We start from the raw sequence: 26790 nt of genomic DNA, 5'->3' as shown, positions 1-26790 counted from the left end.
TCAATCAACTGCAAAAAAAAAAAAAGAATATTGGGATCACGTGCCATTGCAGCAGGGCCACGTTTTACTTCCACTAACCCGAGTAAACGCCTGTTTTGCTGAGATGCTCTAACTGAATCGAACACTTATCTCATACTGTTAACAGTAGAAGGGCCCGAACGCGTGAAAATATTGCTCTTTTCTTTATTAACTAAATCCTCTCATCAAATTTTCAATAGTGATGGTACAGCAGTTCGAAATTAAGTGGAAAAGTTTTCCCGCCATAAGATATGCCTACAAATTTAACCTCGAAAAACATTTTTAAGCCAAATTAACAGTGTTGACCTGATAACGGTAATATTGGAGCGGTATCTCGTGTTTACGCTGGCAATTTACTATTTGCGCAAGCTTCTTAGCGAAAAGGAAAAAAAATCGTAAATCACCCGTTCGCCAATGCATTCGTAGGATCCTCGGTCGGGCGCCGAAATCTGTGCGGGTACTGGCGTTGACCGATGGACAATGTGCTGCAGAAAACACAAGAGGCATTAATTAACAAGAACGTTGGCATGAGGAGAATCCCTGCCAGTCAACATGACCTTAGAAACCGAGACGGCTTTTGAAACGAGCTCGATCTTCACGTGACATACCTAGACGGAACTCTGGTACTGTGATTGCTTTATGGCCCTATAACAGAGAAGCAATATGAGAATTTATAAGTTTCTACCTAATATATATATATATATATATATATATATATATATATATATATATATATATATATATATATATATATATATATATATATTGCGTGTCTTTCATTTCCTTTAAAGCTGCTCCCCGGGACATTCCGGCCACGAACGGCATGCGCTGTTATCAGCGTGGCATGACACTCTTGACAGGAAAGTAGCGAGCGCAGAGCTTAAAAGGAAACGCAAGTGATACACAAAGCACACAGCGCAGTAAGTAGAAAGGTTAGGAGAGTAACTCTCGCCTTTAAATAATCCAAAGCAAGGAGCACAATCTGTGCGATACAACTCACAGCGAGGTCCCCGAACTGGAATGCGACGACGAGGACATTCCTTCCGATTGTTCCGGCGTCGGCAGCGACGTCCGAAACCACGATGAATTCCTGCCGCACTGAAAATGCAAGCGATATCGAGATTAATAACTCTGATTTGGGCATGCAGCGGGTGCCTGGCAAGCCCAAATGATCCAGTGTGCAGCCCACTGTTTTACTGAGTGACTAGAGAGACCTGGCAGCTGCAGCAGGGTGATTGACACCTCTGGTTTAATTATGGAGGCAATGTGACTGCCTTTTCGTTTTCGGCCCAGCACAACATTTTGGTGTTTAGGATAGTGGTACCATCTCTCTGTAGCCTTCCCCGAGAAAACCGAGAGGGCGTAAGGTCCTATGCGGCGACTGCTGACCAAACAGGGACTTTTCGAAAAGGGACTGTTTAGACTGTCTGACAACGACTGTTTAGAAAAGATGGAAGAACCGCTAAACTCGGTGTTGAAGTACGAGGGCATTAAGGACGGCGAATACACCACACGAGCATTTTCTGGCAACACTGCATATTGGATGAGTCCGAGACGCAAGTCTAGAATCACTTTTTACTTCTCCTGTAGATAATGTTTGCCTTTTTCAGTAGTAGAAGTGAACAGGCGGAAATGAGCTATCTTTCGTATAGTGACCTTTGAACGACTGTGCTAAAGAAATGGAACGGCAAAAGAACTTAAAAGCTACGTGGACAAGTACCCAGAATTACGTCGTGTGTATAGCTTGAAAATTTGCAGAGACAGCTAGGGGCAATTGGAAGTATCTAATAGAGGTACGTTGGTAATATTTCGAGTGCTTGATAATTACGTGAATGATCAGTTAGATGTCATCCATTGCTGAATGATTGGTTCTAAAGCCGCTGTGAAACATACCACGGACATGTGAGCAAGCCCTTGGTAATACCATCCTAAAGCTTGTAACGCTTATTAGTAAGCTCTGAATTCGCATGTAGGCTCCGTCAGCTTTAGATGTTTAGTTTATATGTAAACAGAATTAGTTTACAGACTGAGATATCTGTTTTTCGTGTAGACTTACGGATATGCAAACTTCGCCCGTCGACACTGTCAAATATCAACTTGGAAATTTTTTTTAACCTGTCCAGCCGAAAAACGAAATATCGCTCCCCACGGACACCACGTATAAACCTTTTCGCGCAGACGCACCACACTTCATTCCAATGGGCTCAGTGATTGTCTCGTAAAACCATTTTTACGTTCTGCAAGTATTTCAATGGAGAGCTCGCACTTGGCCCCGAGTTAAAGTTACCTCTTAACATTTTCGCGGTGATTGCGCAACGCGTTGCAGTGCACACACCGTTGCGTGTATTCCAAGGCCGAGTGCCAGACAGTTCTTACCGTGTCCATAAAAGGCGATACGGCCGCTGACAGGAAGTGACGAAGGCGCTGTGTCCTGGCATCTCCGAGTAGGCGGCTGGACCCTGTCAAAAGCGGAAATGTTTTCAAAGGAACGTTTACAATCGAATATAGGAGTGTGCGAAAAGTAGCGTTTGAGACGAAATTGAATACGAACCTAATATTACCAGAACCAGATCGAATCGAATGTCTAATACCTTTCGAATAGTTTGAGAATAGTTAGCGAATACTGTATAGCCTTCGCAACATTATTTCAATTTACCCAATCTGTTACTCACAACGTTGGAAAGTGTCATCGCAACCTGCACTACAAATCAAGCTTTGTTAAAGGCAGCTTTTTTTTCGATAACTCGGGGGTCCTAGCCGGTTACAAATCCTAAATTCCTAGCCTTTTACCGAGACGATTCAGCAGGCTCGAGTAGCGTTCATTCGAAGAGTGACCGTTCCGTTATTGGCAGAAACGTAATCAAGTGTCACGTTTAACTTAACAGCCGCAGTTCTAAATCTTTAGGGTTGCCACGTAAAGTGAGGTTGGCGGCGAGTTCTCACCGTAGATTAAGACGGCTGCTGGTTCTCTGCGTGACAGAGGCTGCACGTCGTGGATGCCGCAGTAGGCCGCACTGCATGGAAAAGACAGTAGAGTGCTCGACTAATCGCTAAATCAAATTCAAGGCGCTTCACTTCTGAAACCAATTATCTTGCTACGAGAGACATCCGAGAGGATTGGAGGGGCAGGGTGACTCCGGCAAAAAGTTTCTACGTCTCAAACAGTTTTTACAGCGTAAGCTGTTATTTGCTCATTCCAATAGCCGTTTCGGGTCGCGATGATGCCGCGGCTGGCGGCTCCTGCCGCGTAACCGCTATCGCCGGAAACACGAAAAAAAAACGCGCCCACCCGATTCCCGCCGGGATGGAACCCGCGCCCGCAGCGTGGGAGCCGGATGCCGTACCACTGAGCCACGCAAGCGCTTGCCAACGCTCTTAAGAACGAAGGGGGAGACGACTCGAGCCTCCGCCGGTATGGTGGCACCGTCTAGATAAAATGCCTGCAAACGCAGTGTCCGCAGGCGCAGACGATGATATGCGATTCAGACGAGGCACGCAATCAACGTGCTCCCGAGCTGCCGAGCCTCAGCCAGTGTGGTGGTGCCATCTAGTTGAGGTGCCTGCAAACGCGGCGCGCCTTAAGTTGCAGTTGTAAGGGCTTGATAGGGCTCAGCAGACTGCTGTGCAGAGAGCATTACAAGCCTCAGCTCGCCGTCGACGCCGGGCGGACAGTTCACAGCGTTCTCATCAAAACGAGGCGAACAGACTGCCGCGAAGACCCTGTGGTGCGTGGTGCCCAAATTTGAGCTACTCTTGAGCCGCTCCACCAGTTTACGCTGTGACTGTGCTGCGTGTGCCACGGTTCGCCTGTGACTTTTTTGTTGTTTCCGATGCGTTATTCTGAAACGTGCCTCGACTCGAAAGCTCTTCCTCGACAACACCGACTGGATCACATCGCCACCACTCGACTCAATGGGACACTGCGCTTCAATAACTGTCCCTTATTGCTAGCCTGGACATTGTCAAGTGCAGCCAAGTTTGTCGAATGCCGTCACATCCGAGTTTTGAGCAAATTACAAAAGGCCTAACCAACCCATTAACCAACAAGTGCTAACAAAACAGATTTGACAAGATGGCGGAATTTGACAAGGCGTGACCGACTGAGTCAGGCAGCCCGCTTATCGAGAAGCGATAAAAGTGGGTCTCCCGAAGGCGAAGCGTACATTCACGAATCGCGGGGCATTTTGGCAATTGTGTTTCACTAAGTAAGTGGACCATTTGTGGAGCTTGATAACGTTGTTCCTCTCGGAGAAAAAAATAAATATGAAAATTAGGAGACACCGTAAGAGTGGAACACCCAAGGGAGTGCCGGTGACCAAGGACGTTCTTTCTGCACTATAGGTTTTAATTTGCAAGTGGAACTTTTCTTGCAAATATGTTTTACTTCGTGGAAATAGTATGGGATTCCGGAAATAACCTAAAACAGGGACAATAATAAAGGGCGTATATATACCAAAGGCCTGACTGACAGCGTGTTAGGCAATTCATTTTTTGCTTTTTGTTTAAATCGGCTAAGATTTACGCGTATTACGCTTCAAGAATGTGTACGAGTATAGCCGGATGAAATTGTTGCATGTCTAGAACTGGCTTTGAATTCCTCGGATGTCAGGTTTCAGGTTTTGCACTTGGGTTCAATCGTCCGACTTGTGGGCTGAAACTCAAAGTTTCACAATTAGTACTTGTCAAGTTGCTACCTCTAGCAATTCAGTCATATGTATGCCTCTGTGGTAACCGTAATCGCTGCCAAAATCATTCATTTCTTCTCTATTGCTAAACAATTTCAAAGAGACTTTTCGTAACGCCATGCAATTTTAATAAGCGTTTGCGACAACGAAATCTGTTAAGGTTTGCACTAATAGTTAACGTAACGGCTATCGGTGCAATAGGCAACGCTTATGGAAACCGCGTGCGAGCTTACCATGACGTTGACCACGTGAGGTGCTCAGCACTCCGGATTGTGTTCGGTGCGGCATGGAAGAATCCCGTCAGTCCACATTTGCTGCAGAGATCGAAAGCTAGGTTAAGACAAAAGGGCCGAACAGAAATAAGAAAATGTCGCACCCATATCAACAGACGGTAGGTAACCCGATTCGACTACGAGTACATGAAATGAATCTATAATACATTGATATAATGTTAAATTAACACATACTTATGGAGATCATGTACATTCAAAAATCTGTGCCCTGGGGACACATCCAGCGAAAATGAATATATAAACGTTGGGTAGAATAAGGGGGTAAAACGCTTTTTATTGCGATAGCAACTCACACTTCAACCGGATTTCTTCCGTCGCCGTGAGGTTCCGTATAGATAAAATATTCGCCGCGCGCCGTATGCCCGAGCGGAAATATCACGGAGAGCGAACGCACTCGAATCTTCCACGCGCCAGCAAGGAAGCGGGAAGCGAGCACCGGAGGGAGCGGGGGCGGGAGGGGGGCACATGTACTCTGCCAACAACCGCGCTCGTCGCTCACCCGCACCGTCTCTTATCTCCACACGGCTCTGACCTTTGTATGCGCTGTGCATTCGCCGCTCAGTTTCCGTTGAAGCGATAGACTGCACGTACCTTCGCCCGCTGCGGCGTATGCGCTTGCTGCCAGCGTTTTGACAGTCGTCGTCTGCAGTCATTCAGTGTGATCTATTCATGTTCGTTTGTGCGCGCTCACACCACGCTTGTTCATTCAGTTAGTAATAGTCGGGCCACATTTTCCAACGCACGGCAATGCTGCCCGGATCGGCAGTGCAGCGCTACAGGTGTGTCCCTTCGCACGCGATGCCCACGGGAAGCGCTTCTCATTAACACCGTTTCACACGCGCCTTCTCGTGGTCATCGAGTCTCTCTTCATGTCGGTCTACTTACGCCGCAGCACACCTGCATACTTATTCAGCTCATGTTTACTACAATTCATATTGCTACCAAAGCCGCTCACCTTACTTCGTATGACATTGCTGTGTTGCTATCGCATTCATTGCTTCGCCCTTAGGGCGAAACTGTGACCATTTTTTTTTCACACAACGCTTTCATGCGATGTGCCACTTGCACAGTGTCTTACGTGGAGTCAGCTCCTACTTGATTATCTCCCGCACACGCTGGAAACCTTACGTAAATAAAACAAATTATATCGTATTTTGTAGAGATATTAGGATAGCCTGCCGACTCGAAATATTGTCGGTAAGTTCCAGCGAAACTGCCGCTTGAATGCTTGAATTAGTTGCGTTCAAGTGCACACAGCCCGCATTTAAAGCAAACAGCTAACGTTAAAGGGGCTGCGACATCAAATTTGTGGGTTGCGCGTTCTTTGTTTCAAACGTTTCTTATTGCTCCAGGAAGCATGATACACGCTCGAATATTCATATATTCTCTGGAAATAATTTGATATCGCATTCTTTATGTGTACGATTGACGTTGCTAGTGACGTCACTGTCTAGGAAGCTTGATCACGTGGACTCACAAAGCTGTGACGCACGCACTGCTGCATCAACTGTATCTACAGGAAACATAGGCGAAGTTATCTCCCGCACACGCTGGAAACCTTACGTCATGTCGTAAGGTCAACCTTATGTCATGTCGTATACACCACTGTTAAATAAAGAGACCGCTAATGTCAGTAATAAACTTTTCAAAAGACGCCTAAAGGTTGCGACAACTTCACATTAGTTCTGATTAAGATGTCAAATTTGACCCCTGTAAATGCTCCTGACAGATATCCTTAGATATTTCCGAAACTCACCAACCTTGTAATTTGTGCAAGAAATAAAAAAAGTTGTCGCAGTTTCACCTGAAAGGTGAAGCATCAATTGCGATAGCAAATTTGAAGACAGCTATACGGAGTAATGATAGCAGCTTTATCAGCTGTATAAACTTGGACATGCAGCAGCACCGGCAACACGCAGAACTGTTGTCGACGCCGTCGGCGTTTTGCCCGCGTTCGCTCAAAATGCTTGCGGCGTTGGTGATTGTTGCCGGAGCCTCTGATATAAATAGGCACTTGGTGCCGCAGCTAAACGTCGCCTCCCTTCCCTCCCCCTCCCCCCACGGCCTTTCGTGCGTCGGAAGAAGGCACGTTTGCTCTACATATATGGTGATTGCAGAGGAGGAAAGAGACGCCTACTTCTGCAGCCCTTAAGGGAGCACAGAGCAGAACGCGCGTTTGTTCTCCGCCGTGCGTTCACTCCCCGTGAAAGCGCGCGTCCCTCGCGCCCTTTCACTCGCACATACAGCGTTCGGCGCGCGGCGACGATTTCATCTCCATTGACGTCATACGGAACCTCACGGTGACGGCGATGGCGACGCCGACGGCAGAAATCTGCTTTTGAGTGTCCATAGAATTGCTATCGCAATAAAATGTTTTGCTTCCTAACGTCAGGATAGTTCAAAATTTTCTCAAGTGCACCAAATATCATTCGATATTTTAATAGCTAAGAAAACTATATATATATATATATATATATATATATATATATATATATATATATATATAGATATATAGATATATATATATATATACTAGTCCTAACATAAGAAACGGATACGTACACTAAAGTTTTGCAGTCCTACAGTTTGTGATGACAAGTAGATATTGGCACCGTTAAGCAGAGGCGTACCACCTATTTCTCGAGTGGGGGGGGGGGCAAACCGCAGACCTGACGCTCTCTCTCCATATATATATATATATATATATGTATATATTAATTCCTCTTATTTATTATATAAGAGCTGAGTTCGCCGCCGAAAATGCCACGTGTTTTTGTGCCTGTCGGCTCTGAATGATTGCTCTCATCTTTGCCACACAAAAAAGGTAGAAAACTAGAAAGTACAGTGTAAAATTTTTTATGGGTTAAAGCGCCTTGTCGACAAAAGTGAACGCTAGGGGAAAACTACGAAAAGTAAAATGTATGTTCCCATCTTTTAATGATTCTTTAATAAAGCATGAAAAGCCGAAAATGCTATTAAGGTAATTTTTTTTCCTTGGCAAATTTATTTCGCGCCTGAAGGGGATAAACCGATTTAAAATTAATCACAATTCATAATCGTTTTTTCATTACAGCGAGGTCATACAAGTCTGCTCTGTTAATTGGAGAATACAAGACACTTGACGAGTAGCAAATATCAGCAAACTTAGCAAAAAAAAAACAAACAAACAAACAAACAAACATTCAATCGTTGAACGTTGGTTTCCACTTGGCAAAGTGGACATCCTTGATGTCGTATACACCACTATTAAATAAATAGACCGCTAATGTCAGTAATAAACTTTTCAAAAGACGACTAAAGGTTGCGACAACTTCACATTAGTTCTGATTAAGATGTCAAATTTGACCCCTGTAAATGCTCCTGACAGATATCCTTAGATATTTCCGAAACTCACCACCATTGTAATTTGTGCAAGAAATCAAAAAATAATGTTTTGCTTCCTAACGTCAGGATAGTTCAACCTTTTCTCAAGTGCACCAAATATCATTCGAATAGGTTCAGCGATTGGTCTATTGGTCCCATCAATTAATTTATGTCTTTTACACGTAATAAAAACAAAAAATTGCTCTTGGCCCCGAGCTAAAGATTCTTAAGATTTTCGTGGTAATTTCTCATAGCGTACCAGCGCACACAGTAAAGATGAGTGCCAGTCTTTTCTTACCGTGTCTACAAAACGTGATACGACCACAAACAGGAAGGTACGAAGGCCCTAATGATGTAAAGATGAGTATACGGCCACAAATAGGAAGGTACGAAGGCGCCGTGGCTTGGTCCAGAAGAGTGCTGTCGGAGTCGGTGGGTAGACCCTGTCGAGAGCAGAAATTTTCGTAGAAAGGTTTACAATTGGATGTCGGAGTGTACAAATAGTGTTTTTAGACCAAATCACATACGAATCGAAAACTACTAGAGGCCAATCGAATCGAATGTCGAATACCTTTAGAATAGTTTGCCAATACTGCACAGCATTCTCAACATCATTACGATCTTGCCAACCTCGTGTTAACATCGTTGCAAAGCTTGTCATTACACTGTACATTACAAAGCAAGCTGTGTTAAACCACATTTTATTCTCGAATTCGGAGGTCTTTGAAGCACATGCGGCCATGCCATATTCTATGAAGTTTGCTATGGCAGCGCTGCAGTCTTGTTAACATCCTGTCTCACCTATCGCAGCCACACAAGAAACGCATGTTGTCTATGGAGGTGATAAAGCGAAGAAAAATACCGATGTCAAGTTCGAAAGGTCTACGTAGATTGTGCCACTGTTCTAAAAAGCTATGTGGCAATAAAACATTCAGATTTGATCCGATAAAAGGACTCAGGTTCTGGATGATCATAGTACCGAGACCACCTGCTGGCTGACGTCCCGTGTAATCCCAAATTTATTGCGATTGATTGCGATTTTGACGGGAAATTGTGGCTTTCTCAGGGACGCATCCTCATCTAGTACCTTATGTGTAATGTTGATGGGATGACCGTTATTATTTTACTTCCATTTCATGTAATATTGTGCATAGTGGACGACGTGATCGACACAATCTGAAGATATTCAGATGTATGGACCCAGACTTTGAGGGACCGAATCGAATACGACAGTGTTCGGTTGTTTAATCTAAAAGTCCTGTGAAAAAAATAAAGCATGAAAAGCCGAAAATGATGTTAACAGAATTTTTTTCATTGCCAGATTTATTTCGCGCCGGGAGGGGATAAACACGCTTAATTTATAATAGTTTTTTCATTACAGCGAGGTCGCACAAGTCTCCTCTGTTAATTGGAGATACAAGACACTTGACGAGCAGCAAATATCAGCAAACGTGGCAAACAAACAAACAAACAAACAAACAAACAAACAAACAAACAAACAAACAAACAAACAAACAAACAAACAAACAAACAAAACCTTCAATCGTTGGACGTTGGTTTCTAGAAGCTTGGCAAAGTGGACATCCTTGATGTTGTATACACCACTGCTAAATAAATAGACCGCTAATGTCAGTCGTAACCTTATCGAAACACGCCTAAAGGTTGTAACAACTTCACATTAGTTCTGAAGTAAGATGTCAAATTTGACCCCTGTAAATGCTCTAACAGATATCCTTGGATATTTTCGAAACTCTCCAGACCTGGTAATTTGTGCCAGAAATAAAAAAAAATGTTTTGCTTCGTAACGTCAGGATAGTTAACCTCCTCATCATTCGAATAGCTTCAGCGATTGGTCTATTGGTCCCATCAATTGTCTTTTACATGTAAATAAAACGGAAAATTGCACTTGGCCTCGAGCTAAAGCTTCCTCCTAAGATTTTCGTGGTAATGGCTCATATTGTGCCAGTGCACACAGCATTGCGTGCATTCCAAAGATGAGTGCCAGACGTTTCTTACCGTGTCTATAAAACGTGATACGGCCGCAAACAGGAAGGTACGAAGGCGCCGTGTCTTGGCCCACAACAGTCGGCGGCTGGCGAGTGCTGTCGGAGTCGGCGGCTAGACCCTGTCGAGAGCAGAAGTTATTTTCGTAGAAAGGTTTACAATTGGATGTCGGAGTGTGCAAATAGTAGTGTTTTTTTTAAACAGAGGTTTGCAGCCGCATTTTTTGCAGTGCTGGGCTCAATGGCTGGGCACAGACCCTTTTATTACGTAGGCATGCTCTCTGAGCCGTCACTCAAACGTCGGCCTGTTTGGTCAATGTAATAGCAGCGTTTCCACTTGAGCGGAATCTTCTAAACTGCATATGCGCAGTCAACGTTTTCTGTGTTGTTTCTCACAGATTACATTTCAGTGGCCTTGTTTACCTTGCTGCATAGCGCCGACAGCTTGGCCGTTGCGCTGAACAAAACGCGTGCGCCTATTTTTTCGGCGACCTTTTTTAACCACCTTTTTTTTTTAATCGAAGGCACCATAGGTGCCTTCGATTTTTGTTTGCATATACGTATCTTTAGCGTGGTATAATACTGAAAGACATTGGACCCCACAATGATGTTCTCGGCACGGAAGATTTTTCGCGAAATGAAAATGGGGTCCCTACTAGCACAAATGACAATAGGTTAATGTAGCGCAAAGATTCATCGGCGAAAATTTCATATGTATTTTACAAAACACGAAGTTCAAAGTTAGAAAACTGGAAATCGGCGATACGATGTTATATTCGCATGTATTGGCCGTGCCTGTTGAGAGGAAGTTCAGGAAAAAAATATGCTGACGTGCCAACCTCATGACGTGACAAGCAGGTGTCGCGGGAATAAGTTATTCCATCGTTTCCTGATATTTAAGACGGAATTCACGGTAATACGGGGAGTTCTGAAACTCAGGCATTGCTATTTTATTAAGATTAACGCATCACACACAAAATTTGTAGTGGTCAAAGCTCTACTGAGTGTAATAAGCGCGGCATCGTGCAATCGTCGCAAGTATTTCAATTGTCCTATCCGCCACAGGCGATATAAAAAAAAATTAAGAATTGGACAGAGAACTTTCAATTCCGTGCATTTCTACTGACAGTGCTATTTTATTGACGTAGCTAGACATGTTTATAGCTGCAATTGAGTGAATTTAGACTGCTCTAGCCATAGATGTTAAAAAGTCCTTGTAAAGCACCGCGGCATATCTGAAGCCGCACTGCACACAATTCGGGATTAGAATTTTCTAAAATTTGGATGCAATAGCCGTAAACAAAGAAATGACTGGGCTGTCCGCTATCTTACCCTCGAAGTTCCCGTTGTGGAGTACGCCGCCGAAACTACGACATCCAAAACCGCCCAGCGAATTCCTGCGAGCGCGAGATGGGCGTTTCTAAGATTGCGTGCTGTTCAGTCATAAAATCTGCTTCATGCTCAGGGTGTTAGACATGTACACGTTACAAAGCAAAACCACCATGGCGTACACAACTTCAACGCGCTTAACCTGTTGATTATCAAAAAAAAAGTTTCGTCTTTATCGACTTCATTCGCACGTAAACCAAACTGATTTAACGAATTGACGTTGCTATGCTTACATCTGCGATTGTCTCGCGGTCTGTAGTCAGAAAAGAGAAAAGGCACAGATTTCCAGATAAGCGCCGTTTAATTTGCAGTAAAATATTTACCGTAATTGTGTTAATTATTCAATTAAGCATTTCCGACAGACCCCTTCCGGTTCCCTCACAACCAAGCAAATTTTTGCTCCTCAGATATCTACAAGACGTCCTATACTACTTTCAGCGTCGTAATAGGCAAAGGTCGCCTCATCAATGGTTTACTTGGAGATAATTGGCTGTAGGCGGAGTTTGTGTGATGGCACCGCATAGTAGAGTATAGCATCGATTCAGTAGAAGTTATTTCGTGTCTCAACACTTTATACTATCGTAAAAACAAACCTTATTTTCTCTATTTAAACATAGCAGCTGTCACAAGTTTTACGCTGTTATTTCCGGGGTCACGAGTACCAAGTTAGGTAGGGCAATGCCCTTTGAATGCCAGAAAATCCCACTTCTGACACTCTGTGCTGTTGTTGGGGCGGACGCCGAGTGCAGCCGGGTGCGGGCAGGAAGGAACTGAGCCCGACTCCGATACCAGGTCATGATAACAACATCTACCTTTACTTCACGCAAGCAGCATACCTATATAGAAACACTCATGTGACAAGTGACGCCACGGACAGACAAAGTTTCAAACATTAGGGTGAAAGCGCCACAACATGACACAAACTCAACTTTAAGTCAGTACCGACGGTGGCAAGCGAACGAAGTCTACGGAACTGAGGCGACTGCAGGGTGTGGTTCGGCGGGATCCAGAACAGGCCGGTCAAGGCGGAGAGTACTGACTGAACAGTCTACGAGAGCAGAATGCGCTGAGAGGAAGTCCAAGCCGAGTATGATGTCGTGGGGACAGTGGGTGATGACTGAATAGAACGATAATGGAGCCATCGGCGAAGGAGACGCGGGCGCACACATACCAACGGGCGCTGTTCCGCCGTTGGCGACACGGACAACAGGCGTCGTGGCGGGTGTTAATATCTTCAGCCGGTTACGAAGGTCCGCGCTCATTACAGATAAATAAGCCCCAGTGTCTATAAGAGCAGATACAGAAACACAATCGACTTGCATGCCATCAACGTTTATATGAGTGGGCAGCGTTAGTAAAGACTTAGCTGCGTAGGGAGCAACGCGGCGTCACCTCAAAGCGCTGTATTTTTCCGGCTAGGAGCGTCCGTATAGGGAATCGGTGAATATAAGCGATGGGGCTGGGGCGAGCCACGCTGTCGGCGATGGGGGTGAAGGCGGCCGTGAATAGGGGCGGTTGAAGGTTCAACATGGGAACCTCGAAGCGAGCTGCTTACAGTAATGAGTGGAGTTTCATGCCACGAGTACCAGCGTTAACTTTGACGATGTGGTACATACAGCAACGTATATTATAGTGTGCAATAGGAATGTAGCAGAACATTAGGCAACACAAGAACAGACTGACAGATTGCCCTTGTGACCACAACTCAAGGTCATTATATATATATATATATATATATATATATATATATATATATATATATATTCGCAATTGAGGCTTACCACAGGACAGCAGCGAAGACGACGCTGGCGAGCACATAACGGCGTCGCACGCGGCTGATTGCAACAGTGGATGTCCACCCCCGTCGACGCACTCTGCAAAAACACGCCAACGTTAGGATGAGCGGCATGTTCCCCAGTATTGACCATAACTTCATGATAGAACTAGAGGGAAGATTGGATAGTTGCAGTACGGCATCGTGTAGATAACTGAGCAACTAGAGTGTGCCAGCATATAAAAGAACACAGGAACACAAGCAGCGGCACTGCTTCATATACATACAAAAAGATGGCACTACGTATCCATTCGGAATGTGACCTAGCAATCGTAACACACGTTCACGGACTATATTGTACGGGTAAGAAGAGTACTTAAAAGGTGCACAGAAAGCAGGGGCAAAAGATAACAGAGCAAAGAGTCTAAAACACCACAAAGTAATTTACCAATCCTGCTTTTCATAATACAAACTGGAAGTGAATTATTTAGCATAAAGAACGCCACCCCCCCACGCCCTGTTGTCATAGCAGAAGCGATTATGTCGCAGTGATGACTATTCCTGTAGACTGTGGCATCCGGCCGAAACGAGCGGTTTTGACGCACGTCATCGCTATTCAATACGGCTAATATTTGTGACATTTTAAGACACCAATTTCAACTGAAAAGTAATGAGAAATTATTGTACGTGCGTACTCACGCTTTTGCCATCACACGGTTAAAATCTGTTGTCGCACAGTTGAGGCCAGTGATGTTAGCCTCAACAGCTGTGGGCTCCTTTGCTCAGCGTCGACTCGGCTTCTTGGATGCAACTTCGGCCATGGAGTAACAGCAGAATTCAATGTAGCAGTAGGCGTCACTGCAATGAAAGCAGACAACCTTTAATATGACCGTTAATTCGGTGTAGTAGAGGTTGGTTTCACTTTTGAAATACGTGTAAAATGTATGCGAGAACCACTTGAGCGATTTGAATGAAATATGTTGCATTTTAAGATGAAGTAAAATTGCAGTAAATCCTGTAAACAATTTGAATTGAGGTACACATTATTTTAGAAAAATTGCCTCAATTGGTATGTTTCAAAAGAAATACAAACACGCTGTCTTCAATTCGTAACGCTGCAACAAAAAGACATCATATTTCTCTAAACTACAACCTCAAGTGGACAAATTTTCTGTGTGCCTACCTGAAACTGGCACAACCTTTACGATTGTTTTGCGAAAATTCTGCACAAAAATGACTCCTATATTTAGACTCTTGTACAAAACATTTATTTGAATGTTATATTAGGTAGAGCCTTATAAATTCTCATATTGCTTCTCTGTTATAGGGCCATAAACCTGATAGTCAAGCTTTGAGTAATTTTCTGAAAAGAACTGTAGTTCAATCAACTGCAAAAAAAAAAAAAATATTGGGATCACGTGCCATTGCAGCAGAGCCACGTTTTACTTCCACTAACCCGAGTAAACGCCTGTTTTGTTGAGATGCTCTAACTGAATCGAACACTTACCTCATACTGTTAACAGTAGAGGGGCCCGTAACGCGTGAAAATATTGCTCTTCTCTTTATTAACTAAATCCTGTCATCAAATTTTCAATAGTGATGGTACAGCAGTTCGAAATTGCGTGGAAAAGTTTTCCCGCCATAAGATATGCCTACAAATTTAACCTCGAAAAACATTTTAAGCCAAATTAACAGTGTTGAACTGATAACGGTAATATTGGAGCGATATCTCGTTTTTACGCTGGCAATTTACTGTTTGCGCAAGCTTCTTAGCGAAAAGGAAAAATCGTAAATCACCCGTTCGCCAATGCATTCGTAGGATCCTCGGTCGGGCACCGAAATGTGTGCGGGTACAGGCGTTGACCGATGGACAATGTGCTGCACGAAAACACAAGAGGCATTAACAGAACGCTGGCATGAGGAGTCTCCCTGCCAGTCAACATGACCTTAGAAACCGAGACCGCTTTTGAAACGAGCTCGATCTTCACGTGACATACCTAGAGGGAACTCTGGTACTGTGATTGCTTGCCTACCATAGAAATAGAAGTTAGTGGGTGGATTTGTCATCTTCGTCTACGTGCCTTCAGATGTTCTTGTGACTTTGTTTACTAAGCGTTACCTGCCGTTGTTGCCATCAAGACTACTTTTCTAAACGCAGGAGGCAATGGGATTCTGTGCAAGTCCCTAATCACCACTAATTATGGCACTTATAACGCGCTATTTCACTGAAAATGTTGAACCTAAAAAGTCACAAAGAGCTTCAATATGATTTAGACTAGACAAATCTGTGTAACAACCAAAATTAAATTATGGGGTCTTACGCGAGGAAACCACGATCCGATTATGAAGCCCGTCGTAGTGGGGGACTCCGGATTAATTTTGACCACCGGGGGTTCGTTAAGTGGCACCTAAATCTAAGTAAACGGGTGTTATTGCATTTCGCCCCCATCGAAATGCGGCCGCCGTGGCCGGTATTTGATCCCGCGACTTCGTGCTTCGCATCGCAACACCAAAGCCACTAAGCAACGACGGTGGATGTGTAACAACCATTGTTCTCATGGTGGCTGAAACGCAGACCTTGAAGCTACATTAGACACTAGTGCCCGAGTTTCCTCTAGTAATTTTCGTAGGAAAACTGTTATTGACAACCAGTAGAATGTCTTGAAAACAAGTTGATTTTCTTCGCTTGACGTTGTGTAATAGAAATTTAGGTCGAGGCTATAATCCTCGGAACATGCATGATTGCAATGCATTCGCGAACCAGTGAGACGGAAGTCTTTTCCTGTGCGCAGGACACGCCTAACCCCGTGCAAATATCCCTAAAATCACGGAACGTGGCACTCCGTTCAGGCCGGAGATTTCAACTTCTAACTGCCAAGGGGCGAGTTGGTCGGGATTTGATACCCACATGCGACTTCCGTTTCCTTTTTGTCACTTTATGCAATCGTAGAAACGGGACGGTTATCGATCGTGACAAATAACAATAGTCATATCTATATATATATATATATATATATATATTGTGTGTCTTCGATTTTCCTTTAAAGTTGCTCCCCGGGACATTCCGGCCACGAACGGCATGCGCTGTTTCAGCGTGGCATGACACTCTTGACAGGAAAGTAGCGAGCGCAGAGCTTAAAAGGAAACGCAAGTGATACACAAAGCACATAGCGCAGTAAGTAGAAAGGTTAGGGCGAGTAACTCTCGCCTTTGAATAATCCAAAGCAAGGAGCACAATCTGTGCGATACAACTCACTGCGATGTTCCCGAACTGGAATGCGACGACGAGGACATTCCTTCCGATTGTTCCGGCGTCGGCAGCGACGTCCGAAACGACGATGAATTCCTGCCGCACTGAAAAGGCAAGCGATATCGAGATTAATAACTCTGATTTGGGCATGCAGCGGGTGCCTGGCAAGCCCAAATGATCCAGTGTGCAGCCCACTGTTTTACAGAGTGACTAGAGAGACCTGGCAGCTGCAGCAGGGTGATTGATACCTCTGGTTTATTATGGAGTAATTGTGACTGCCTTTTTCTTTTCGGCACAGCACAACATTTTGGTGTTTAGGATAGTGGTGCCATCTCTCTGTAGCCTTCCCCGAGAAAACCGAGAGGGCGTAAAGTGCTATGCGGCGACTGCTGCCCAAACAGGGACTTTTCGAAGAGGGACTGTTTAGACTGTCTGACAACGACTGTTTAGAAAAGATGGAAGAACCGCTAAACTCGGTGTTGAAGTAGGAGGGCATTAAGGACGGCGAATACACCAGACGAGCATTTTCTGGCAGCACTGCATATTGGATGAGTCCGAGACATAAGTCTAGAATCACTTTGTACTTCTCCTGTAGATAACGTTTGCCTTTTTTAGTAGTAGAAGTGAACAGGCGGTAATGAGCTATATTTCTTATAGTGACCTTTGAACGACTGTGCTAAAGAAATGGAACGGCAAAAGAACTTAAAAGCTACGTGGACAAGTACCCAGAATTACGTCGTGTGTATAGCTTGAAAATTTGCACAGACAGTTAGGGGCAATTGGAAGTCTCTATTAGAGGTACGTTGGTAATATTTCGAGAGCTTGATAATTACGTGAATAATCAGATGTAATCCATTGCTGAATGATCGGTTCCAAAGCCGCTGTGAAACATACCACGGACATGTGAGCAATCCCTTGGTAATACCATCCTAAAGCTTGTAACGCTTATTAGTAAGCTCTGAATTCGCATGTAGGCTCCGTCCGCTTTGGATGTTTAGTTTAGATGTAAAAAGAATTAGTTTACAGACTGAGATATCTGTTTTTTGTATGGAGTTATGGATATGCAAACTTCGTCCGTCAATTCTGTCAAATTTGTCAACTTGGAATTTTTTATTGCGATAGCAATTATATGGACACTTCAACCGGATTTCTGCCATCGGCGTCGCCGTCGTCGTCGCCGTGAGGTTCCGTATAGATTCCAAGCGCGCGGGGGACGCGTGCCATCATGGAGGGTGAACTCCCCGCGCGCTATCACGGAGAGCGAACGCACGCACGGCGGAAAGCAATCGCTACCGTCGCGAGAAAGGCCGTGGGGGTATGGGAGGGAGGCGGGGCGGCGCTGTGCTGCGGCACCAAAGGCGTATCTTGCCACTCAATCTACCACGCGAAAGCAACAAAGGCAGCGCGGGAAGGAGGGGGGGGAGAGGGGGGGCAGCTTCTCCTCTGCCAACAACTTCTCTGCACAACTTGCCCTGCGTTGGCGGTCGCCCGCACCGTCTCTTATCTCGACACGGCTCTGACCTTTGTATGCGCTGTGCATTCGCCGCTCGGTTTCCGTTGAAGCGATAGACCGCGCGAGCCTTCGCCCGCTGCGGCGTTTTGACAGTCGTTGTCTGCGGTCATTCAGTGTGATCTATTCATGTTTGCTTGCGCGCACTGACATCACGATTGTTAATTCAGTTAGTAAGCGAATGTGTCCAAGTTTATGCAGCCGATAAAACCACTATCCCTACTCCGAATAACTCTACTAATTTGCTATCGCAATCGATGCTTCGCCTTTCGGGCGAAACTCCTGACATTTTTTAACCTGTCCTGCCGAAAAACGAAATGCCGCTCCCCACGGACACCAAATATAAACCTTTTCTCGCAGACGCACCACTCTTCATTCCAACTGGCTCAGTGATTGTCTCGTAAAACCATTCTTACGTTCTGCAAGTGTTTCAATGGAGAACTCGCACTTGGCCATGAGTTTAAGCTACCTCTTAACATTTTCGCGGTGATTGCGCAACGCGTTGCAGTGCACACACCGTTGCGTGTATTCCAAGGCCGAGTGCCAGACAGTTCTTACCGTGTCCATAAAAGGTGATACGGCCGCAGACAGGAAGTGACGAAGGCGCTGTGTCCTGGCATCTCCGAGTAGGCGGCTGGACCCTGTCAAAAGCGGAACTGCTTGCGAAGGAACGTTTACAATCGAATATAGGAGTGTGCGAAAAGTAGCGTTTGAGACGAAATCCAATACGAATTTAATATTACCAGAAGCAGATCAAATTGAATGTCAATTGAAACCTTTAGAATAGTTTGAGAATAGTAAGCGAATCCTGCATAGCATTCTTAACATAGGCGGAAAATTTTCATTATTCCCGGGGGGGGGGGGGGGGGCTGGGGCCTGACCAGCTTTTCGAACCATATATATATATATATATATATTTTATATATATGTATATATAAATTTCCAGTCTTCACACTGGAAATTCTAACAACATGTTGAAGTGAAAAATACGGATGAGGGAGCCGTCCTTGGTGCTTCTAATGCGCTTGTTTTCCTATTGCCAGGATATTCAGAGATAAAGCGAAAGTATAAATGAAAGCCGTGCACGTCCGCGTCAACAATGATGCAGTTAGCTTTTAGCCACAATAACATTTTAAGAGAAAATGTAGAGGCAACTTAAAAGAAACCAAAAAACGGATTGGGTAACAGGGCTCTGGTACTGACATTTTAGGAGCGGGGGGGGGGGGGGAGGGGGCTTCGGCAACGCCGGGGGGGGGGGGGGGGCAGAGAAAACTCCGGAAGGGGCTCGAGCCCGGAGCCACCCCGTAGTCGGCGCCTATGATTCTCAATATTATTTCAATTTACCCATCCTGTTACAACGTTGGAAAGTGCCATCGCACCTTACACTACAAATCAAGCTTTGTTAAAGGCAGCATTTTCTTTTTCGCAAACTCGGGGGTCCTAGCCTTTTACAGAGACGATTCAGCAGGTTCGAGTAGCGTTCATTCCAAGAGTGACCGTTCCGTTATTGGCAGAAACGTAATCAAGTGTCACAGTTTATCTTAACAGCCGCAGTTATAAATCTTTAGGGTTGCCACGTAAAGTGAGGATAGCGGTGAGTTCTCACCGTAGATTAAGACGGCGGCTGGTTCTTTGCGTGGCCGAGGCTGCACGTCGACCGTGCTTACTCCAGGCGTGGTAAGTCGATGGCTACCAGGGCCGGTCGTGGATGCCGCATTAGACCGCACTGCATGGAAGAGACAGTTGAGCACTCGACTAATCGTTAAATCGAATTCAAGACGCTTCACTTCTGAAACCAATTATCTGGCTACGAGAGACATTTCGTTAAATTGTCGCAAACGCTTATTAAAATTGCGATATGAGATTCAGACGAGGCACGCAATCAACGTGCTCCCGAACTCCCGAGCCTCCGCCAGTGTGGGATCAGACGAGGCACGCAATCAACGTGCTCCCGAACTCCCGAGCCTCCGCCAGTGTGGTGGCACCATCTAGTTAAGGTGCCTGCAAACGCGGCGCGCCCGACATGTAAGTTGCAGTTGTAAGGCTTGATCGGGCTCAGCAGACTGCTGCTGTGCAGAGAGCATTACAAGCCTCAGCTCGCCATCGACGCCGGGCGGACAGTTCACATCGCGTTCTCGTCAAAACGAGGCGAACAGACTGCCGCGAAGACCCTGTGGTGCGTGGCGCCCAAATTGGAGCTACTCTTGAGCCGCTCCACCAGCTTACGCTGTTGCTGCGCTGCGTGTGCCACGCAGGCATGAGACTTTTTTGTTGTTTTCGATGCGTTATTCTGAAACGTGCCTCGACTAGAAAGGTCTTCCTCGACAACACCAAGTGGATCACAGCGCCACCACTCGACTCAAGGGGACACTGCGCTTCAATAACTGTCCCTTAATGCTAGCCTGGACATTGTCAAGTGCCGCCATGTTTGTCGAATGCCATCACATCTGAGTTGACAAATTACAAAAGGCCTAACAAACCCATTAACCAACAAGTGCTAACAAAACAGATTTGACAATGTGGCGGAATTTGACAAGGGAAACTTTTTTTTGCAAATATGCTTTACTTCGTGGAAACTGTATGGAATTCTGGAAATAGTCTAAAACAGGGACAATATTAAAGGGCGTATATATGCCAAAGGCATGACAGCGTGTAGGACAGTTCATTTTTGGCTTTTTGTTTAAATCGGCGAAGATTTACGCGTATTACGCTGCGAGAATGTGTACGAGTATAGCCGGATGAAATTGTTGCATGTCTAGAACTGGCTTTGAACTCCTCGGATGTCAGGTTTCAGGTTTTGCACTTGGGTTCAATCGTCCGACTTGTGGGCTGAAACTTAAGTCTTTTAAGTTTCACACGCTGCTGGAAACCGCGTGCGAGCTTACCATGACGTTGACCACGTGAGGTGCTCAGCACTCCGGATGGTTTTCGGTGCGGCATGGAAGAATCCCGTCAGTCCACATTTGCTGCAGAGATCGAAAGCTAGGTTAAGACAAAAGGGCCGAGCAGAAATAAAAAAATGTCGCACCCATATCAACAGACGGTAGGTAACCCGATTCGACTACGAGTACATGAAATGAATCGCTTATTGCTAGCCTGGACATTGTCAAGTGCAGCCATGTTTGTCGAATGCCGTCACATCTGAGTTTTGAGCAAATTACAAAAGGCCTAACAAACCCATTAACCAACAAGTGCTAACAAAACAGATTTGACAATATGGCGGAATTTGTGGGTTGCGCGTTCTTTGTTTCAAACGTTTCTTATTGCTCCAGGAAGTATGATACACGCTCGAATATTCATATATTCGCTGTAAATAATTTGATATCGCATTCTTTATGTGTACGATTGAACTTGATAGTGACGTCACTGTCTAGGAAGCTTGATCACGTGGACTCACAAAGCTGTGACGCACGCACTGCTGCATCAACTGTATCTACAGGAAACATAGGCGAAGTTTAGGACCATCATGGTTTCGTCTGCTGACGTAAGAAACCGATACGTACAACTAAAGTATTGCGGTCCTAGAATTTGTGATGACAAGTAGATATTAGCACCGTTAAGTAATGCAGCTGAACATTTCCTACCATATCCCGGATGCCATAACGCAAATATATTTTGCAGTGAAACCCAAGGGGTCAAGTTCTGCAATCATTTTTTTCTACCAACTCTCTTGAATTCCGTGGCATCGCGGGACTAACCTCGGATTTAGCGGTCACGTGGCATCGCGTCAAGCAATGAAGTACACAAGAATGAGAAACGCAAAGTTTTTCGAGACATGGCGCTTGACGTCTCGTCTGCCTACCAGTAGCAATTGTCTCGCATAGAAAAGTGCTGTCACCGTATTGCTAAATTTTGTCTTTGTTTTGTTACTACGAGGCCTGTATTGTCGCGGCAACACAAATGTTTGCGATAGTAAAATGTTGCGAGTGATTCAGGCCTCGCCTTACATTCAAATTGTAATGGTTAGCGATTGTTAATTTGTTTATACCTCTTTCCTTTAACCGCAGACCTATCTTCCCGCACATCGATGCTTTTACCTGCATTCAAGCCATACCATGAAATGCCACTTTCATGGGAATCGGTCGAACACGAAAGTGAAACGTGTCACCGCAGAAGCCGTTGCATGTTTGCTTCGTGAACTCATGGTCCGCTGTGCCGAAAGTCGCACGATTTGCGGGTCGGCGACCGTGTGGCGGGTTTGCATAGCGCCCGGCGTCCTGTTGGCGAGCGGTGTCGTGCTGCCGAGTCGCTTCGGTGAAGGTATACGAGTAGTTTGGTCCGGCTCCGTAGTGTCTTGGCCAGCCAGATGGGTGGCGACCCGCTCAGCTTCAGGAATGCGAGTGGCAGAATTCTGCAGCGTGCGCCGCGAACGCGCGAAGGCGTTCTGCTTCACGCTGACGTGTCGGTCGCCTGACCAAAGCTAGATTCACCCGTCGACGTATTTGCCTTTCTGCGCCACAGCAGGTTTCTTAGTTGGCGCCATGGCATGCGAAGCAGTAGGCGGCGTGTAAGCACTGCTGACGCATGTTGAAGCTGCACTCTGTAGGCGAAGAGGCGGAACAGGCTAATCGGACGCGAAAGACAAACTACGTGCAGAAACTGCGTCGTCACCTCCGCAGGAGGCATTGAGCTCCTACACCAGGCTACACAGCGTTGGAGCCTCCGCGGCGCTGGGACTACCGAAGCGATCATTGTTTGCACTTGTTAGTGTCCTGATGCAGAACTTCGCGTCACTCCTAGATAGTGGCGCCATCCCTTTCAACATAGAACATTTTACGTTTGCTCTAGCGTCACATCTGTTACAGGATGTTGATGGTGTACCACGGCATAAAACACGTTCGTGTTAAAAGAACCAGAGAAATAATAAAGGCGGCTCAGATGGCGGCAAGATATAGAAACATTATTCAGGGTGGCATCAATTGCCCTAACCGATGACGGGCTAGGCCACTTTAACGTAACCCGTGTCTGTTGTCACGAGGAACTAATGTTTGTCTCTATTTTCACTAGTTGACTAGTGGTGCCATCGCCCTGAATACGCAAAAATAATTATCAGAAAGCGAGGGAAAATGGCCGCTTCAAGCTTCTACGGTGAGAACCATAAGTAGCTCTTCGTTACAATGTTTCATTATTGTCAAATGGCTCGGTGCCACACGCAACTACGGAAAGTTTGTTTCTGCAACGGCAGAAATGCTCCAAAAAGCGCGGTAGGCCGAGCAATGGCAGCTCTAAGCCCGTTGTCAAGAAGGCCCCACCGCAGTCACCTCCGACTGCTGCCATTAGGTATGACTAGTACGATCACTGGCCAGAGCACATGCGCACACGAAATGCACAGCGCTGCCGTCGTGAGGGATGCGCAGCGAAGAGCTGAATTCGCCGCCGAAAATGCCCCGTGTATTTGTGCCTGTCAGATATGAATGATTGCTCTCATCTTTACCACATGAAAAAGGTTGCCAATGTTTAGGTAATCAAGGAACAATCACAGGAAAAATGTTTCGCCCCACTTACCTAGCTAAGGGAACTAGAAAGAACAGTGCAACATTTTTTTCTGGATTAAAGCGCCCTGTCCTTTATGTTTCCATCTTTTAATGTGTTAAGTTTTCCATTGCCAGATTTATTTTGCGCCTGAATGGGATAAACACGCTTAATTCATACTAGTTTTTTCATTACAGCGAGGTCGCACAAGTTCGCTCTGTTAATTGGAGAATACAAGACACTTGACGAGTAGCACATATCAGCGAACTTAGCACAAAAAGAAAACCTTAAATCGTTGAACGTTGGTTTCCACTTGGCAAAGGACATCCTTGATGTTGTATACACCACTGCTAAATAAATAGACCGCTAATGTCAGTAATAAACAGTAATAATAATAAATAATAAAAAGTAATAGTTCTGAATTAAGATGTCAAATTTGACCCCCGTAAATGCTCTAACAGATATAGTTTGCCGAATGAGCACAATTTGTTTTTGACGTTAAGTAATGTATTTGCAAATTCGTCCTTGGATATTTTCGAAGCGTAATGCATTTGCAAATTCGTCCTTGGATATTTTCGAAGCTCACCAGACCTGGTAATTTGTGCAAGAAATAAAAAAAAAATAATGTGTTGCTACCTAACGTCAGGATAGATAACCTCTTTTTCTCAAGTGCACCAAATATCATTCCAGTAGGCTCAGCGATTGGTCTCAGCAATTAATTGATGTCTTTACATGTAATTCCCGTTTTCGGGAAATTGCACTTCGCCCCGAGCGAATGCTTCCTCTTAAGATTTTCGTGCTAATTGCTCATAGCGTACCAGCGCACACAGTAAAGATGAGTGCCAGACGTTTCTTACCGTGTCTATAAAACGTGATACGGCCACAAATAGGAAGGTACGAAGGCGCCGTGGCTTGGCCAAGAAGAGTGCTGTCGGAGTCGGTGGCTAGACCCTGTCGAGAGCAGAAATTTTCGTAGAAAGGTTTACAATTGGATGACGGAGTGTGCAAATACTAGTGCTTTAACGCGATGGCGTTTAGGGCCCCGTGTCGCAGAAAATCCGGCGTCGCCCGCGACCGGGAAAATCATCCCTAACCACGCAGGCCCTCCAAATATATTTTACTACCAATGTTGCTCACACGTTGTCTTGCATGCTTTACAGTGTTATTCCTTGAAATTTTGAGAGTGACAGCCCACAAGCAACTGTCATGAAAAAAAAAAAAAAAACACCGACAGCGCATGCCTTTTATTCTAAATCATCTCAGGATGAAATAATAAAGGTGCAAAACAAATTAAAGAAGGCCGGCCCACGAAAGAGGCCGTGTTTCTACCAGAAAGCGCGCCTTCGTGCATAGCATTCACAGTCAGCGTTTCCCGGTGAACATTATGATTACATAAGCTGCAGATGCCGGGAAGTGTAAGAAATAGTCAAGGATCTTTGAATGCTATCGCGTTCCCTCTTGAAGGCGAAGCTTAAGCGTCCTCCAGCAACTGGTCTGAAATAATTTCTCTTTTTACATGTAATTATTACCAAAAATTGCACTTGGCTCCGAGCGAATGCTTCCTCTTAAGATTTTCGTGCTAATTGCTCATAGCGTACCAGCGCACACAGTAAAGATGAGTGCCAGACGTTTCTTACCGTGTCTATAAAACGTGATACGGCCACAAATAGGAAGGTACGAAGGCGCCGTGGCTTGGCCAAGAAGAGTGCTGTCGGAGTCGGGGGCTAGACCCTGTCGAGAGCAGAAATTTTCGTAGAAAGGTTTACAATTGGATGACGGAGTGTGCAAATACTAGTGCTTTAACGCGATAGCGTTTAGGGCCCCGTGTCGCAGAAAATCCGGCGTCGGCATTGCCGCCCGCAGCCCAGAAAATCCCCAACCACGCAGGCCCTCCAAATATATTTTACTACCAATGTTGCTCACACGTTGTCTTGCATGCTTTACAGTGTTATTCCTTGAAATTTTGAGAGTGACAGCCCACAAGCAACTGTCATGAAAAAAAAAAAAAACACCGACAGCGCACGCCTTTTATTCTAAATCATCTCAGGCTGAAATATTAAAGGTGCAAAACAAATAAAAGACGGTCGGCCCACGAAAGAGGCCACGTTTCTACCAGAAAGCGCGCCTTCGTGCATAGCATTCACCGCCAGCGTTTCCCGGTGAACATTATGATTACATAAGCTGCAGATGCCGGGAAGTGTAAGAAATAGTCAAGGATCTTTGAATGCTATCGCGTTCCCTCTTGAAGGCGAAGCTTAAGAGTCCTCCAGCAATTGGTCTGAAATAATTTCTCTTTTTACATGTAATTATTACCAAAAATTGCACTTGGCTCCGAGCGAATGCTTCCTCTCAAGATTTTCGTGCTAATTTCTCATAGCGTACCAGCGCACACAGTAAAGATGAGTGCCAGACGTTTCTTACCGTGTCTATAAAACGTGATACGGCCACAAATAGGAAGGTACGAAGGCGCCGTGGCTTGGCCCAGAAGAGTGCTGTCGGAGTCGGTGGCTAGACCCTGTCGAGAGCAGAAATTTTCGTAGAAAGGTTTACAATTGGATGTCGGAGTGTGCAAATAGTAGTGTTTTTAGACCAAATCACATACGAATCGAAAATTACTAGAGGCCAATCGAATCGAATGTCGAATACCTTTAGAGTAGTTTGCGAATACTGCACAGCATTCTCAACATCATTACGATCTTGCCAACCTCGTATTAACACCGTTGCAAAGCCTGTCATTACACGGTACATTACAAAGCAAGCTGTGCTAAACCACATTTTATTCTCAAATTCGGAGGACGTCGAAGCACATGCAGCCATGCCATATTCTATGAAGTTTGTTATGGCAGCGCTGTAGTCTTTCTTGTTAACATCCTGTCTCAGCTATCGCAGCCACACAAGAAACGCATGTTGTCTATGGAGGTGATAAAGCGAAGAAAAATACCGATGTCAAGTTCGAAAGGGCTACGTAGATGGTGCCACTGTTCTAAAAAGCTATGTGGCAATAAAACATTAAGATTTGATCCGATTAAAGGA

The 26790-nt window shown here is 45.2% G+C and overlaps 2 protein-coding genes across 2 annotated transcripts in view; both read right to left on the bottom strand.

The window, feature by feature from the left end:
- LOC119452363 (uncharacterized) lies at positions 1 to 25489 on the bottom strand. Its single transcript, XM_049667906.1, has 8 exons — positions 25395 to 25489; positions 21171 to 21251; positions 19892 to 20011; positions 18844 to 18926; positions 2395 to 2477; positions 1019 to 1116; positions 423 to 503; positions 1 to 8 (listed from the first exon to the last, which is right to left on the bottom strand). Exons 2-8 carry the CDS (start codon positions 21223 to 21225, stop codon positions 1 to 3), a joined length of 528 nt encoding a protein of 175 aa, XP_049523863.1. The 5' UTR covers positions 21226 to 21251; positions 25395 to 25489.
- Positions 8775 to 26790, bottom strand: part of LOC125945676 (uncharacterized) — a 40334-nt gene continuing 22318 nt past the window's right edge. The window contains exons 13-14 of the mRNA XM_049667905.1: positions 24615 to 24708; positions 8775 to 8802 (exon numbers count right to left, since the gene is read on the bottom strand). Of these exons, the coding sequence (XP_049523862.1) occupies positions 24620 to 24708 (89 nt within the window). The 3' untranslated portion in view covers positions 8775 to 8802; positions 24615 to 24619. The remainder of the gene's footprint in view (positions 8803 to 24614; positions 24709 to 26790) is intronic.

The sequence above is a fragment of the Dermacentor silvarum genome, chromosome 5, assembly GCF_013339745.2.
Source record: "Dermacentor silvarum isolate Dsil-2018 chromosome 5, BIME_Dsil_1.4, whole genome shotgun sequence".
Taxonomy (NCBI): domain Eukaryota; kingdom Metazoa; phylum Arthropoda; class Arachnida; order Ixodida; family Ixodidae; genus Dermacentor; species Dermacentor silvarum.
Note: the sequence above shows the minus strand (reverse complement) of the source record. Positions and strands in the feature narration are given on the sequence as shown.

What these genes read in the sequence shown, in the direction of transcription:
- LOC119452363 (XM_049667906.1), bottom strand. Translation starts at nt 21,225, where the DNA reads ATGCCGCACCGAAAACCATCCGGAGTGCTGAGCACCTCACGTGGTCAA. An exon ending in TATCACCTTTTATGGACACG is followed by an intron (nt 2,478 to 18,843) that starts GTAAGAACTGTC and finishes CGCTTTTGACAG; the next exon opens with GGTCCAGCCGCCTACTCGGA. An exon ending in TATCGCCTTTTATGGACACG is followed by an intron (nt 1,117 to 2,394) that starts GTAAGAACTGTC and finishes TTGCATTTTCAG; the next exon opens with TGCGGCAGGAATTCATCGTG.